This window comes from Mustelus asterias, chromosome 17 (assembly GCF_964213995.1).
Source record: "Mustelus asterias chromosome 17, sMusAst1.hap1.1, whole genome shotgun sequence".
Taxonomy (NCBI): Eukaryota; Metazoa; Chordata; class Chondrichthyes; order Carcharhiniformes; family Triakidae; genus Mustelus; species Mustelus asterias.
This window is the reverse complement of record NC_135817.1, coordinates 68,458,934-68,476,195: the sequence shown is the minus strand read 5'-3', so window position 1 is coordinate 68,476,195 and position 17,262 is coordinate 68,458,934. Positions and strand designations below refer to the sequence as shown.

The window sequence follows — 17,262 nt, the reverse complement described above, 5'->3', positions numbered from 1 at the left end:
GTGTCTAATTAATGGGAAAACAGGAGTAATTCACACTGGGTTTTTTCAGTGGGATTTCACACTAGAATCTCCCACACGCTGTACAGTGCAGAGGCCAGTGTGAATATCATTAAATTTCAGGGGGCTGGGAGGCTGAAATCAGCAAGCTTCTGCGCATGCGCAGTGTCATCCTCTGGTTTGCTGGCCAGCCTGGGACCCCTGCAGTGCTGTCCCCCCAAGCCCCCCCCCCCCCCCCCCCCATGGCCCAGTCGCAGCCCCCCCCCCCCATCCATCTGCGAGCTGCCCAGATTGCTGGCCTCTCTCCAGCCCCACTGATCCCAATGCAGACTGGCCAGATCACCCTGGTAGGCCCCGCCCCCAATAATCCCTGCCTCAATAGGCCCCATCCCCTTGCCACTGCCCCATGCTCAGTGGACAGTGCCACGGTGCTCCCTGGGCATGGGCACCTTGCCCCTTGGGCAGTACTGGGGGCACTGACACTGCCAGGGTGCCCATGCCCAGAGGGCACCACCGCGCTGCTGCCCGACCTCCCCCCTTCACTTGACCTGGGTTGGCCCACTAATTCCCTGAAAGTGGGGAACTATAGTAATCCCCACTGGAGTGAAACACTCTGGCGGAGTGGGAGATTGCTAGCGGGTCTGCCCCCCCCCCCCCCCCCCCCCCCCCCACCCGCAGCCGACTTCCGGCGCTGCTGGAAATCCGGGCCCGGGAGACGCAAGTGCGGAGCGAACGCTCGCGGGAATCCTGCGAATCAGCCAACGCGTGATTCTCCCAGCCCGCTGTGATAAAATATTAGCACAGCATGATGGGAGAATCGCCCCATACTTTTCTTATCTGTCCTGATATTATGCTGCTGTGCAAAGTCATCTACTTATCTTAAGTTGATCCTGAGGCCAAGTAATCAGCTTATTACAATATAATTCATAGATTATTCATCAATTTATTTTATCCTGACCCAAAGGTCACACTCTTTTGCTTATATGAACTGACCCATAGGCTAGACATCCACTTCCTTGCCTGGCCAAAATGTTATATTCATTCTGGTTTTATTTAAAATTTTGAACCTTCTGACCCAAGACTGAGTGTTTACCCTAATGGCTGCCATCTTGGTGCATCCTGTTTGGTTTTCACATTTTCAGTTGCATGACTTCCTGTTGAATTTGGTGATACTGCTTCATTGCTGCCCAGACCACCTTCCACAACTCCGGTAGATGTTCCGGCAGCTTTGGGATTCGATTCCCCCTCGGGAAGCAGGTATCTCAGTAAGTCTCCCTTTAAATCATCAGTGATATTCACCTGCTCCTTACGTGGGGGCTGAATGTGGATCATTGCTGATTGCCTGATTTGTTGTTAGGGCTGGGGGTGGAAGCAGAACCTTGAGTTGATCACTGGCCAGTGGATGTTACCGTATTGGTATTGAGGCTTGTTGGTGTCACATAGTATTCCCCTTCTCAGTGTTATGTTACTTGCCTTGATCCATGGCAGGCACTGGCAATTTCAAGCATGCAAGTTAGGGTGGTGCTAAAACGGCATGTAGCTCTCGTCCCCCACCCCTACAAGATGTGGACAGACAACATTTCTCCCTCCACCTAATCAGCGTGATTCTCTTCAAGAGGGCTCCCCTCTGGATTGCATATTTGGATTTGGGGTAGTACTTTAGCCAATTCCCATCTCTTATCCCAATTATTTTCTTGTAGAGGGATTTGAATTCCCCCTTCCTGTAAATTAGAAAAGGCCAGCACCATTCCTATTAATCGCAAGTGTGTGGTGACAGTGTCAGGTATGCTTGAATCAGTCTTCTCATAGCTATATGAGGAGCAGTTTCCACCTTTGGACGGCCAGGTCTATAATGTGTTATCCGGAGAGCCAGTCTGCCACTTCTCACTGTGTACTTGGGCTGATTGTGCTGGACCTCTCTCGCCAACCATGTACCATAGGCTGTGCACACATGATCCCTGTCTGCACGTATGGAGGCCTGATTTCAGGATGCTGAGAGCTGGTTAATGGTATAGGCATGGTCATCTAGAACCTGCACAGATCATACCTAGGTTCTGGCCTGCCTTTCTCTATCTTTCCTTGCTGTCTTTCCAACTTATTTGTTCCGAACATAAGTTCCGACAATGTGGAGGTCAGGTGATTAACGTTGATAATTATCCTCGCTATGAACATGGAGTTAATGGTGAATGTCTGCAGCAAAGAAGATGACAGCATCATTAATTAGATCTAGTTTAAGGATACCCTGAAGGCGTTGGAGACTACCATATCAAAGAGCTGGTGATAAAGGACCCTGTCTGACTAGTTCCACCTGACTGATATTAAGTACAACTGAGACAATCTTGTGATGTATGTACCACAATTTCACTCTGGGGTCCAGGGCAGATTTAGGTGGACTTCAAGGACTTTTAGGTGTTTTTTGTAATGGTCCCAGGGTTTGGGGTTACTGGGGTCACGTGGGTGGTCATGTTTGTCGGAGGGTCGCTTGAGCATGCTCTCCATCTGCCATACTCCATTCATATCACCCGCGTACCATTCCCGGGACACGTTCCCCAGCCCATTAGGTTGATGTTTGGATGACCTGAGGTGGTGATGTCAATTATTACACTTAGTACACATCAAAACATTTATTCCTGACACTTAATGCTTTGTTGTGGAGGGTCTGAAATGCCTCTTTTTCTCATCCTGTTTACTCAAGAGATTCCAAGGATACTTCCATGGCACTGTTGTTCCACTCCCAAGGGTCCGGGAATACACCTTAGGCACACTTGTTGGTTAGCATTGATATTTAAGTGCTCCTGATCACAACTGGCAACACTTGAATTCTTGTAAAATAGACCTCCATCTGCAACTGGATTCTAAACTTCCTAACCCACACACCGCAATTGGTAAGGATAGGCAATTATACCACCTCCATGATCAACCTCAACCCTGGTAACCCACAAGGCTGTGTCCTCAGCCCCTTGTGGCCAAATTCCCCATCAACTCGATTTTCAAGTTTGCTGATGACGCCATCGTAGTGGGTCGGATCTCAAATGATGAGATGGAGTACAGGAAAGAGATAGTAAATCTGGTGAACTGGTGCGACAACAATAATCCTCAATGTCAACAAAACAATGGAGACAGTCACCGACTTGAGGAAGTGTAGTGAGAGGACGTGCCCCTGTCTGCGTCAATGGGGACAAAGTGGAAATGATCGAGAGTTTCAAATTTCTAGGTGTAAAGATCACCAATAGCCTGTCCTGGTCCCTCCATGCTGATGCTATTGTCAAGAAAGCCAACCAATGCCTCTACTTTCTCAGGAGACTAAGGAAATTTGGCATGTCTGCTACAATTCTCACCAACTTCTACAGATGCACCATAGAAAGCATTCTTTCTGGTTGTATCACAGCTTGGTATGGCTCCTGCCCTGCCCAAGTCTGAAAAAAATTATGAAGGGTCGTGAACAAGGCCCAGTCCATCACGCTAACCAGCCTCCCATCCATTGACTTTGTCTACACTTGCTGCTGCCTCGGCAAAGCAGCCAGTGTAATCAAGGACCCCACATACCCCGGACATTCTCTCTTTCACCTTCTTCCGTTGGGAAAAAGATACAAAAGTCTGAGGTCACGTACCAACTGACCCCAAGAATAGCTTCTTCCCTGATGCCATCAGACTTTTGAATGGACCTACTTTGTATTAAGTTGATCTTTCTTTACATCCTAGCTATGACTGTAACACTACATTCTGCACTCTCTCCTTCTCTACATACGGTATGCTTTGTCTGTATAGCTCGCAAGAAACAATACTTTTCACTATACTGATACATGTGACAATAATACATCAAATCAAATAACTGGGTCCCTCGGTCCACTGTTTTGCTTCCTTCTATGATGATGCTAATTGTGGTCATCAGACATATTCGCAGTATCACGGTCTTCATGTCCCTGTAAAGAAAGAACATAATGGACACTGGTCGTTACCAGAGGGTCATTATTTCTCTTTGCGCCCCATACTACTTAATCTCTGTCCAATGTTTCTAATGGCCTTTCCCTTTCATATCCACACTTGTGCATGTATTGTTGGTCATCAGGACCTCATAAGATCCTTGCCATTGGGTTGCTAACCATGATTTTGCGGCCAAAGCCTGGGACCATCATTTGATCCCCTACTTCTGGCAATCTTTCCTTTTCTCCTGCCTCATCCATTTCTATATCCCTGATAATCTACTGGTCCTTAACCTCCTTTCTCAGGCCATGTAATTGCTTACACAACTCTGCGATGAGCTGTTTAATCCTTTCCCAAGATGGCCCTATGTCCTCACTGACTATACAAATACCCTTGAGCAACATCATGGCTTGTCTGGTCATTAGATCAAATGTCTCTCGATTAGGAGATGCCCAGAGTGTCATCAGGATACAGGGCAGCAGATTGGCCTAATCCTTGCCAGTTTCGGCAATGGCCTTGGGGAGTGACACTTTGAGGATCCCATTCATTTTTTGTACCATACCCGAGCTCTGTTGGTATGGTGTGGTATGTGGAATCTTTACTGGGAACTAAATTATTGATTTGTAGCCAAATCTGTCAGGCCACTTTAGATCTTACTAGGACTTGCAGGTCCTCCAGGTGGAGTGAGTGGATAGCGATCATTTCTTCCAAATGGTTCTAGTAATCAGTATTTGCGTCGTTTGTCTAGGTGCAGATAAGCCCCTGGTCATCATTTGTTTTTTTGATGAGGTAAAAGGGACTATTTTACTGGACCCTCACTTGTTCTCATTTATTCCGGTACCTTGACTCTGTCCTGCGGTCTGACCTGCCTGACTCCTGGCGCAGTTCTGTGTGACCTGTCACCAAGGGATGGTTCTGACCTATCTACTGGTGACTCATGGCTAATGGTAGCTTTGCCCTGCGCTCTAGTGGTTCAGACCTACCTGTCTCCTGGTGCAGCTCTACCGGCCTATCGTTTAGGGACAGTTCTGTGCAGCTCCTGCTTCCTCACCTTCAGATGACCAGGTTTGGGTCTTCCCAAACGGTCACATGATCACTGAATTTACATCATAGCCATGGGTGGTCAAATAAAAGTACTTCCCTGCCTGCTGCATCCAACCAAGGGGTTCCTGGTGGAGACCCTGCTTACTCACCAATTGTTGTAGAGTATCTAAAAGACACGACGCAGAGTCAGTTGTAGGTACAGACGAGCAGCAGTTTTATCCAGTGAGTGTGCACCCAGGGGAAGTCCCTTTCAAAATACTCTTAAAGACAATTCAAAGTGACACAGCACCTGTCTGTTATATCTACTGTCTTTGGGATAACTCATTATTAGCTCATAATGTTCTTGTACGTCTAATTCATTACACCCTCAATAACAAATGAGTTTGCAAGACAAATACCAAGTGACCTGTTCACCTCTGCAGTTAAAGAATAATTTCCAAAACAATTACAGAATGACCTGTCCTTTAGTACAAACAATGTCCACAGTTCATTTCAAAACATATACTTTGCTTCCCTGTCCTGATATTTTGCTGCTGTGTTAAGTAATTGACAAATCCCAATTTGACCCTGAGGCCAAGTAATCGGTTCATTACAGTATAACACATAGATCATTCATAAACTTATTTTATTCTGACCCAAAGGTCACATTCCTTTGGCTTGTAAAAGACTGACCTGTTCAACTTCCTGGTCTGGCCAAAAGATCATATTCATTTTAGTTTTTTATAAAAACTGCAAACACTTACAACCTGTATTAGCAACTTGGCCAGACCTGGGTGATCCTGTGATGCATCCTGATTTACCACTTAATTCCTCATTGTAATGCCATCAACTTCCCTGCTAGCCTATTTGGCTTCTGGACTCTGAATGGATCAAACATTTTGGCCGGAATCCTATCACCGTTCATGCTGGCAGGATTTCCCCATCCTGCTGCAGTGAACAGAGATTTGGCTGGCCGCCAAATTATCCGTCTTTGCTGTAGCAGCAGCGTGTCGTGAATGTCAGGTAAGATCGCGCCTATTGTCTTTGTCTTCATCTACAAGTCCCTTCAAACCTCTTTCCATCTTCTGCAACTTTCTTCAATTTTGTTTCCCCTGTAGCATCCTTTGTTCCCCTGCCTCTGGTCTCTTATGGCTCCCTCATTCTATCTGTTCCACTTTTCACCACATAATCTGTTTAACTAACACGATCTTAACTCCAAGTCTCTCATCTTCATGTGGCCCCCTTGTTCCTCCAGATATAATAAGAGTTTTAACAACACCAGGTTAAAGTCCAACAGGTTTATTTGGTAGCAAATACCATTAGCTTTCGGAGCGCTGCTCCTTCGTCAGATAGAGTGGAAATTTCCACTCCATCTGACGAAGAAGCAGCGTTCCGAAAGCTAATGGTATTTGCTACCAAATAAACCTGTTGGACTTTAACCTGGTGTTGTTAAAACTCTTACTGTGTTCACCCCAGTCCAATGCCGGCATCTCCACATCATGACCTCCAGATATAATACAGGCTATATTTCTGGTGGGTAAAGTGTGTGCAGATAATTTGCTTTCATAGTTCAGAGTCCATTGCTATGCAATGGAATTGCTTTCTCCAACCTGTGTGTAAGATTAGTTCTGTTATCATTCAGTTAAATCTGCTGTGTTCTTCTATGTATCAGCTTTGAATGATGCAAAGCTCAAGTTAATTGTAATATTCAATTTATTGGGAACACTTTAGAATAAGTTATTTTTGGTTTTAAAGGCAGGATTACAGGACATTCTAGAATGCTGCTAAGTATTCCCCAATCCATGTCTTTAAAACACTCCTGTGGAGAAAGAGGGGAACTTGCCCTAAATCTCCATTTAAAATTAATCCTGCATCCTTAGTGTTACATCTTCCTTCAATTTGTAAGTTGTGACCTTCCCCTATACTGCAGTTAACTGAATATTGGGTTTGAGTTCTGACATGTTGCATCACTTTCTTGGTATAATCCCTTGACTTCATTTGTGATAGGCAGGGGTTTTGATTTTCCCAGAATTTTAAATGAATGAACCCCAAAATACTGGCTGAAACCCAGTGGAACAGAATTTAATGAATTGTGATGTTGAGTCACGGCCTTTCCCACAGCTTGGTTTCTTTCTAAGGGGCTAGGTGCCTGTCCACATTGGTGTTCTTCAGGGTTTGAGAGTTTTCTAGGTTGGTATGAATATACTTCTGTAATCCAGTGAAGTCTCATCCAGCCAAAACTCTCTTTTGTGGCAATATGAACATATTTCAAATGTCTTTTTTCATTTTTTTTTGACTTTTTTAAAAACAGTTTTTGCTTTGTTTTTCTTGCAGTTTGATCCCGACAATATTGCAATATCCTTTTCAGGTAAAATCATTTTGAATAAGATGTGCTTATAGTTATAAATGAGTAAGGGGTTCAGTGTTAACAAAGGCTTATTTACCAGGTAAGCTTTTGATGAAATGGATGCTGGTGTAGTAAAACTCCCAAATAGCACAGCTTTAAATTTATTGTTGCTGGATTTGAGATTGTCCTGGGTTTGAATGTTGTTTTTTAAGAAGAGATTCAGACTGATTTTACACATTTAGCCAGAATTCTGAACATTAGGAATGCACGCTTTTTACTTGCATGTGTATATATTAAATCAGTCATTTTTGGAACCCGGTATTTGGTCAAACTTATTTTTTCTTGGCATTTTCAAACTTAATTGTGAGTTTTTACAACTACGTACATATATTTGAGTTTGATAAGCACAGGTATGAAATCCACTCAGTAAATCTTAATTGTTAGTGTTGTGCTTGATCCATTTTTTATTTTTAACTTTTTATCTTTATCTGAGCCATATAGGTGGATGGAAGTGTCGGGTTTCATCCCAGGTCTGTTAACTAGCTGATCTCCGCTAGGATGGCTGCTTCAGCGCTACATTTGGCCACAATGCTTCCTAAATTAGGAAGGGGAATAGTTGCCTGGACTGATTTAGTTCACTACATTGGCCCCTGGGTTAAGAAGGTTGCCCCATAATGAGGAAGTGAGTCTATTTTCTCTGGAGTTCAGGAGAATGAGAAGTGATCTAATTGAAATGCGCAAGCTTCTGAAGGGGCCTGACAGGAAAGATTTCGAGAGTGTCCGGGGAATCTAGAATACTGGATTACAGATTGGGAATCCATCAGTTAGGACTAGGATGAGAAGGAATTTCTTTACTCAGAGGTTTGTGATTCTTTGGAATTGTCTACCACAGAGGGTTGTTGACACTCCATTATTGTCTATCTCACTGTACCTTTATATGCTCAGATTTTTCATCTCCCAGGGAATCAAAGAATATGGGGAGCAGGTGGAAAAGCGAATTGGGTCAGAAGATCAACCCCATGATTGTATTGCATAGAAGAGGATCGAGGGGCTATATAGTCTAGTCTTATTTCTGTTTGTTATTAAGACTGCTGCTGTCCTGAGTGTTGCCCTATACCCCTGACTCTGTGGATGCTGGGTAGACAGGGTCAGCTCTGTTGTGATGTCTTGCATTCACTCTGCAAGCTGTTGACATCTGTCACTTACATAAGTTCTGACCTATTGGCAAAGTGCCAAGAGGAAATATGACCACTATGAACCCTATTCCTGTTGAGGTGTTAATTTAAGGGGATAGGTATTATCCACTTATTCACAAAATCCACTTGTTGGCCAGAATTCTATGCCCTCCCCTCGGGGTTGTGTTGGCAGGTGGATGAGGTTGTAAAATTGGGAGCTATGGCGATGGCATTGTACCCAGTTGCCTACCTGCCTTCATTAGGATTGTACCATGGTAGGGGAGGCATCAGGTGGCCCACTTATCCTTCTTCAATTGAGGCCCTTAACTGGCCAATTAATATGGCCAATACCACCACCGCTGGGATTTTAGCTATGAAATGGGTGCCAGGGCCAAGTGTCCAGGCTACCAGGTAACACTTAGCAACCTTGTTGTCAGCTGGAGGTTAGGTGGTGCCCCCTGTTTGGACATCCTGTGCCCATTCAAAGTGCCCCTCAAGATCGTCCCCATTTCTCTACTCCACCTCCCCCTCTGCTAGCCTAGCCCCAGTGAAACCTCAGGCTTGCCTTTAAGTCCAGGTCCATGGTATTTTTAATTTAGGTACTTCCTGTAGTCCCAGCAGTGGCCACTACTCCTTGTGGCATTACTGGGATGAGAGGGCTGCTGGCCATTTGATTGACCAGCATCCGTACCTAAGAGGTGGGACTTCCTCCCAAATTGGGGTGATGATCCTGCCTCGAGCCCGTTAACAGCTCAACCATTAGACTGTGGGGCATCCCTGCCAAGTGGAGGTGGGCTCACCCCGACTTTTCAGCAGGGTAGTGGAGCCAACACTGTGTAAAATTCCTGCAATTATTAATGATATAAGAAAACAGCTGGTTAACTTTTGGAGAGCCAGAATTCATGATTTTCAGTATGGTATTGAATAATGATGTGATATTAATATATTAATTTATCTGAAAATATTGAACTTGTATTTTGTTTTGCAGATTTGTCTGGTACAAACCATTCATTATTACTGAATACGTCTCACTTAAAGAAATACAGTGTGTGGGAGGGACTGTCTGACACCGTCTCTGAGAATCACTCAGTTATTTTCCTGTGGTTTGCTCCAGATTACATAGATGAAATTAACAAACAGTCACAAACTAGTCCTTCAAAACATAATTGTAAGTGTGCATTTGTCCTCCTTCTGGGGCCTCCTCTTTTATTCTATTTTACAACAATTGTTTTCGATTTATTTGTGATGCATTTCCACTTTAAGTAAGTCTCTGGCACTGGAAATTGTGCTGCAATTTGGAGGTTTCCCGTTATATTAGCAAATTGGGTGGAAAATCTACCGGTTGAGATTCTACTGATGCCAGAGAGGTAATACACCTTGAGCCCATCTTCTGGGGCAGGAGGTGAGTTTTGAACTCTCTCCGCTCCCAACTTACCCAAAATTAATATCGAGAACCTCATTCCAAAATTATTTTCCATAAAATTGGGCATAAAATTCAGCACACAATATTCCAAATGTGGTCTCACCAAGGTCCTGTACAGTTGCAGCATAACCCCACGGCTCTTAAACTCCAACCCCCTGTTAATAAAAGCTAACACACTATAGGCCTTCTTCACAGCTCTATCCACTTGAGTGGCAACCTTTAGAGATCTGTGGATATGGACTCCAAGATCTCTCTGTTCCTCCACAGTCTTCAGAACCCTACCTTTGACCCTGTAATCCACATTTAAATTTGTCCTACCAAAATGAATCACCTCACATTTATCAGGGTTAAACTCCATTTGCCATTTTTCAGCCCAGCTTTGCATCCTATCTATGTCTCTTTGCAGCCTACAACAGCCCTCCACCTCATCCACTACTCCACCAATCTTGGTGTCATCAGCAAATTTACTGATCCACCCTTCAGCCCCCTCCTCTAAGTCACTAATGAAAATCACAAAGAGCAGAGGACCAAGCACTGATCCCTGCGGCACTCCGCTAGCAACCTGCCTCCAGTCCGAAAATTTTCCATCCACCACCATCCTCTGTCTTCGATCAGACAGCCAGTTACCTATCCAATCGGCCAACTTTCCCTCTATCCCACACCTCATTTTCATCATAAGCCGACCATGGGGGACCTTATCAAACGCCTTACTAAAATCCATGTATATGACATCAACTGCCCTACCTTCATCAACACACTTAGTTACCTCCTCAAAAAATTGTATCAAATTTGTGAGGCACGACTTGCCCTTCATGAATCCGTGCTGACTATCCCGGATTAATCCGCATCTTTCTAAATGGTCGTAAATCCCATCCCTAAGGACCTTTTCCATCAATTTACCAACCACCGAAGTAAGACTAACCGATCTATAATTACCAGGGTCATTTCTATTCCCTTTCTTAAACAGAGGAACAACATTCGCCATTCTCCAGTCCTCTGGCACCATCCCCGTGGACAGTGAGGACCCAAAGATCAAAGCCAAAGGCTCTGCAATCTCATCCCTTGCCTCCCAAAGAATCCTAGGATACATTTCATCAGGCCCAGGGGACTTATCGACCTTCAGTTTATTCAAAACTGCCAGGACATCCTCCCTCTGAACATCTATTTCCTCCAGCCTATTAGCCTGTAACACCTTCTCTTCGTCAAAAACATGGCCCCTCTCCTTGGTGAACACTGAAGAAAAGTATTCATTCATCACCTTGCCTATCTCTACTGACTCCATACACAAGTTCCCACTACTGTCCTTGACCGGCCCTAACCTCACCCTGGTCATTCTTTTATTCCTCACATAAGAGTAAAAAGCCTTGGGGTTTTCCTTGATCCGACCCGCCAAGGACTTCTCATGTCCCCTCCCAGCTCTCCTAAGCCCCTTTTTCAGCTCGTTCCTTGCTAACTTGTAACCCTCAATCGAGCCATCTGAACCTTGTTTCCTCATCCCTACATAAGTTTCCCTCTTCCTTTTCACAAGACATTCCACCTCTTTCGTGAACCATGGTTCCCTCACTCGGCTATTTCCTCCCTGCCTGACAGGGACATACCTATCAAGGACACCCAGTATTTGTTCCTTGAAAAAGTTCCACTTTTCATTCGTGCCTTTCCCTGACAGTTTCTGTTCCCAACTTATGCCCCCTAATTCTTGCCTAATCGCATCATAATTACCTCTCCCCCAATTGTAAACCTTGCCCTGCCGTACGGCCCTATCCCTCTCCATTGCAATAACAAAAGACACCGAATTGTGGTCACTATCTCCAAAGTGCTCTCCCACAACCAAATCTAACACTTGGCCCGGTTCATTTCCCAGTACCAAATCCAATGTGGCCTCATCTCTTGTCGGCCTATCCATATTGTGTCAGGAAACCCTCCTGCACACACTGCACAAAAACTGCCCCATCCGAACTATTTGACCTACAAAGGTTCCAATCAATATTTGGAAAGTTAAAGTCCCCCATGACAACTACCCTGTGACCCCCACACATATCCATAATCTGCTTAGCAATTTCTTCCTCCACATCTCTATTACTATTTGGGGGCCTATAGTAAACTCCTAACAACGTGACCGCTCCTTTCCTATTTCTAACTGCAGCCCATATTACCTCAGTGTGCAGATCCCCCTCGAAGTGCCTTTCCGCAGCTGTTAAACTATCCTTGATTAACAATGCTACTCCTCCACCTCTTTTACCAGCTTCCCTACACTTAGTGAAACATCTATACCCCGGAACGTCCAACAACCATTCCTGTCCTTGTTCTACTCATGTCTCCGTAACGGCCACAACATCGTAGTCCCAAGTACCAATCCACGCCCCAAGTTCATCTACCTTGTTCCGGATGCTCCTTGCATTGAAGTAGACACACTTCAACCCGCCTTCTTGTCTACCGGTACCCACCCTTGACCCTGATACCTTCCCCAATACCTCACCACCCTCACTGACTTCTGGACTACAACTCCTTTTCCCACTCCCCTGACAAATTGGTTTAAACCCCCCTGAAGAGCCGTATCAAATTTCCCTCCCAGGATATTGGTGCCCCTCTGGTTCAGATGCACCCCGTCCTGTTTGTACAGGTCCCACCTTCCCCAGAATGTGTTCCAATTATCCACGTATCTGAAACCCTCCCTCCTACACCATCCCTGCAACCACATGTTTAACTGCAGTCTCTCTCTGTTCCTCAACTCGCTATCACGTGGCACTGGCAACGTACCAGAGATGACCACATGTTTTGTCTTGGCTCTCCGCTTCCAGCCCAGCTCCTGAAATTCCTGTTTTAAATCCCCGTCCCTTCTCTTACCTATGTTGTTGGTACCAATGTGTACCACGACTTGTGACTGTTTTCCCCTCCCCCTTAAGAATCCGGAAAACACGGTCCGAGACGTCACGGACCTTGGCATCCGGTAGGCAACATACCATGCCGATGGGCCTGTTCAGTGCTGTACTGTTCTATCTATGTTCTATATGTTTTTGTAATAAAGCACATCAGCTCATAAATCTGAGATTGTATTCAAGGTCTTTTATACATGATCCACATTTGTAAGGTAGTAAACAGATTTTTTTTTTGTTGGTCTGTGTATTTCATTACAGCTGTTTTTCTTTGCAGTTAAGTGCAATGAATTTATCCTTCTTCAACTTTTCAAACCTATACAAACAACCGAAGCAGCAGCGTTGAAGAAAATCATGACCGATATAAGTGAAAAGCATGGAGTTACAGACTTATGCGATGTTATGCCATTGGATGAAATTTGTCAGCTACTGGCTAACTTTGATTCGGAGCAGAACTCCTTCTTGTTGTGCTTCAAAACTTTGCAGCAGCAAGTGGATGTGGCTACGTTACCGCAGGAGTCTCGTTTGTCTCAGGTGACTTGGTAGATTAAGGCAGGTCCATGACAATTCTCGCAATTATACAAGAAAAAAGATCCCGTGAAATATCAGGGGATCTCTTCATTCAGACTGTGAAAGAACTAGTAAACCCACTTGCAATTTTGTTTGATTTTAATTTGTCTTTTGTTTCTTCATATGTTTTTGACTTAAAAATATGAACAATCCACATTGAAGTACAGCAGTTAATATAATAAAAACACTTACCTGCTCATGCTTTGCTACATAATTTACATGACTAACAAAATGTGGCTCGTTCAAAAGGAATCTCAAATGGGTTGGTTAAATGAGCCCTGGAGGAGGGTTAAGAACAGGAAGAAACAAAATAATGTTTTTTCCAAGGTACTTCTTGTTGCCCACAAAATTGCCCAACTGCAATGTCAGTCTTTGAGTAATAAGTGATGTAGGCTAATGTAACTAGGTTTCAGGCAACCATCAAAAGCTGCTAACAGATCAGTGGTTGAAATGAATGTATCTTCAAGTTCCCTGAACAGCACAGGGTGCAATTAATTAAGCAGGAAGTCTTGAGGTGGGAGAACCTGTCACCTTCCTGGCAGCCACTGCTGGCCTTCCTACCCACAAGCCAATTGAGGCCCTTGAGTGTCCAGTTAAGGGTCACTAGAGGGCCTCATCCCATCACTGCAGGGGGGACCCATGCCATTTGGGCAGGCTGCCAGGTATACCCAAGCAGCCTGTCTACAAGCTTGGCAGGGGAAGGTGGTGCATGGAGGGCCTTGCTGGAGGCAAGAGCTGGCTCCACTAAAAGCCCAACCTTCATTCCACACACGACCGTGCCCCCTCGTGAACTCACCTGGCCCCAACGAGCCTACCCACTTACCTTTGGTCCGAGCCTGCACTGCTGCTCCTGGCTACTGCCCTGATGGCGCTGCTGGCTCTGAAAAGCACCTGGCTCTTTGGTTGGCAGCTCCTGGACTTGGTCTTTTTGTCTTCAAAGTACTGGAAGTTCCATTGACCAGCACCAGACTGCCTAATGAGCATTTAGTTTTGTCTAGGCTCCAGAAATGGCCCTGGTCGGGTTACCGCCAGATTTCCAGCCGTGGACAGGGCCAACATTACAACCATTAAATTCAGCCCTTGGTGTGGGCAGCAGAAATGTAATCATTGTGAAACAGGGTGTCAAACTTGGGTTTTACTGTTCAGGAATACTGGACTAATGAGAATGAACTTAACCCTGTATTGGCATGTATTGTACTTAAAATGCAAAGTTTAATGTGGTATCTAGTGTTTAAAAATATCTGAAGCTCAGCAGAAATATTTCTTCCTTGTCAGATCTGCCTCTCAAAACTGCTGATTAATGCAATGCAGCTGATTGCAAATACATTTGAAATATATTTACTGTTAAATTCAATATTTTAATGTTTGAAGTTTATAAGTGTGGCTATAGTGTCTATTATATCTGGGTCTGAACTTGTTAACTAGTAATGGCACTGAAATAACGTTTGGAATTGCCATTTGTGGGTGGAAGAGAGAAAGCAATCAGGGACCTTGGAAAGGGACCTGTATGCCAGAATCTCTTTAAAATAATATAAAGGGCGTGACGTTTTTCCCTTTTCCCAGTGGTGGAAGGCAATGTGTGGGATCTTATGGTCCCGCCAATATCAACAGGGTTTCCTGTTGACATCCAGCACTCTTCGCTGCTGTGGAACCCACGGCGACTGTGCGCCTTCAAAAGGACTAAGATCCTGCCGCTGAACGGCAGCAATATTTTGGCAAATGTCTTAAGTTTTTGCTTATTGTTCTGCTTTCACTTCTGTAGGAAGAAAATGCAAGTCCGGTGAGGCCAAATAATTACACCTTGTGTCACATGAGGAAAAAAGACCAGTACGTGGTCTCGATTGCATCAAAGCAAGAGAAGGAAAAGCACACATTTAGACAAAGTGGACCAGTTCAGAAGTAAGTTTGTTTAGTTTGTTTGTTCACAGAACATGAGCATCGCTGGCAAAGCTAGCATTTGTTGCCCATCCCTAACTGCCCTTGAGAAGAGCGGCTCTTAATGACTTGTGCATCTGGTCAAATGACTGATTACTGGCTTGTAAGGAGCCAACTCATTATGCCAAGTGCATTATTATGATGAATCTGATGGCTCCGTCTTCACTGATCCGAGCACAATAGTCTTTGTGTGATCTTTGAGTTCTACAAAGTAGAAATTAATTTGTTTTAGTTTAACAACATACAGGGTTATCTGTGGACTAGACATGTCTAACTGTGCGTGAACTTTCTAATTTAATTTGTCTCTTTTACTTTGGCCTCAATCAATTGAGGTGTGTTAATGAAAAAAATAGTGGGAGATTTGCTTGAAGTTTTTATCCTAAGTTTTTATTTAATATATTGCAGCATATCCATTACATAATTATGTTTGTAATTTCAGTGATCTACAAAAAATATGCATTCAACAGTCTATTTCTGTCATACTGTGGTGCTATGAGCCATTTTCTGTGGGAGCTTTTTAATGCAAAATAATTGTATAATTTTAACGGTACTCTACTTATCTCTAAAGAATTTGGATTAATATTAATAGGTAATCAAATTTCATTCTACCCAACATAGGGCTGGTCACATGATATCCATCATATCACCAGTCATTTTACCAAGCACTTCTCTTGGAACTGGATCTGGCTTTAAGTGAATGCACAGTTGCATTCCATGCATCTTTCACAATACGTGTACCCAGTGGGATGTGCATCCTGCACGGATTTCTTTTTCCGATAGCATGTTTTGAAAATACATTGGATTGATTATCATGCCCACAATATAGTTTGGCATTTTATACAGAGTTGAAATTTCTCTGCAACTGAAAGAATTCATCCAGTGCTGGTCAAAGCATTTTTTAAATCCAGGGCCAATAATTTATTACTTTTGTGGCTCTGCTTCTAGGCCTTGGGAAATGTGAATTTGTAATCTGGGCTGCTCTTTCATCTCCAGGTGTCAGCTCAGTAACACATAATGGCAGAGAAGCTGGCAAAGTAAATTTGAACTAAAGTAGCATCAGGGTGCAGATATGCATTCCACTGCACCGTGGTGCATGAATGTGTTTAATACAACTCAATTAGGGCTACCAGCCTCGTTAACATTGAGCAACAAAAAAAACCCTGGTTTACTATGGTGTGTAAATCTAATAAATACCCAGATGCTCCGTTTAATATGCATAACTGAAACCTAAAAAAGAACATAATTTTCCCTAATCATAAAACCAATTCATACTCGATAAAATAAGGCTTGCTGCCATGTTATTTATACACGTGTATCACAAACGAACACAGGTATTGCATTACTGAAACTATTTTATTCGGACTATTGATTTTCATTTAACAGAAAGGAGGAAATAGTTTTAACGTGTGTTTTTTGCCCACTCAGAATAATGGTATTCCCTCCTCCACCAACTAAAGGAGGACTTGCTGTTACTACTGAAGATCTGGAATGTCTGGAAGAGGGAGAGTTTCTCAATGATGTTATCATTGATTTCTATTTAAAGTAAGTTTGTTGGCCTTTATTGTTCTGTAAAAGCGCCATATTTTACTGGAGGCAAAACAGCTGGTGGGAATTTTGAGAAGAAAGATTTGGCTTTCGTGTTACAATCATTCTGTTTGGAAATTTATAAAGAGTATTAACAATATTCTGAAACCGTACCAAATATTAAACCTGAATGCCCTTGGTTTGTTTGGCTTTTTACTGAGACGGGCTAACAAAATGCGTATTGGCCTGGATTTTGCAGTCAGTGGTGAAGACATGTCTCCTGCCACCTTGAGGAAAACTGGCCACAAAGATCTACCTAACTTCATGACAAGGGTTGCACCTTTCCCAACGTTAACTTAATTATGTTGCCAGCTGTAAGGGTACTCTGGCGTCCTGCAACCGTGGTATCATCAAGCTGGCTAAATAGTCAATCACATTGGTTTTCTGTCTGTGAGAAGTCCAGTAATCAAC

At 43.8% G+C, this 17,262-nt stretch overlaps 1 protein-coding gene across 11 annotated transcripts in view; it reads left to right on the top strand.

Annotated features, from left to right (window-relative positions):
* Positions 1-17,262, top strand: part of LOC144506582 (sentrin-specific protease 7) — a 94,628-nt gene that overhangs the window by 57,765 nt on the left and 19,601 nt on the right. For all 11 annotated transcript variants that reach the window (XM_078232900.1, XM_078232906.1, XM_078232903.1 and 8 more), the window contains 5 exons: positions 7,279-7,312; positions 9,455-9,634; positions 13,040-13,296; positions 15,095-15,231; positions 16,693-16,809. In XM_078232900.1, coding sequence (XP_078089026.1) covers positions 7,279-7,312; positions 9,455-9,634; positions 13,040-13,296; positions 15,095-15,231; positions 16,693-16,809 — 725 coding nt within the window. The remainder of the gene's footprint in view (positions 1-7,278; positions 7,313-9,454; positions 9,635-13,039; positions 13,297-15,094; positions 15,232-16,692; positions 16,810-17,262) is intronic.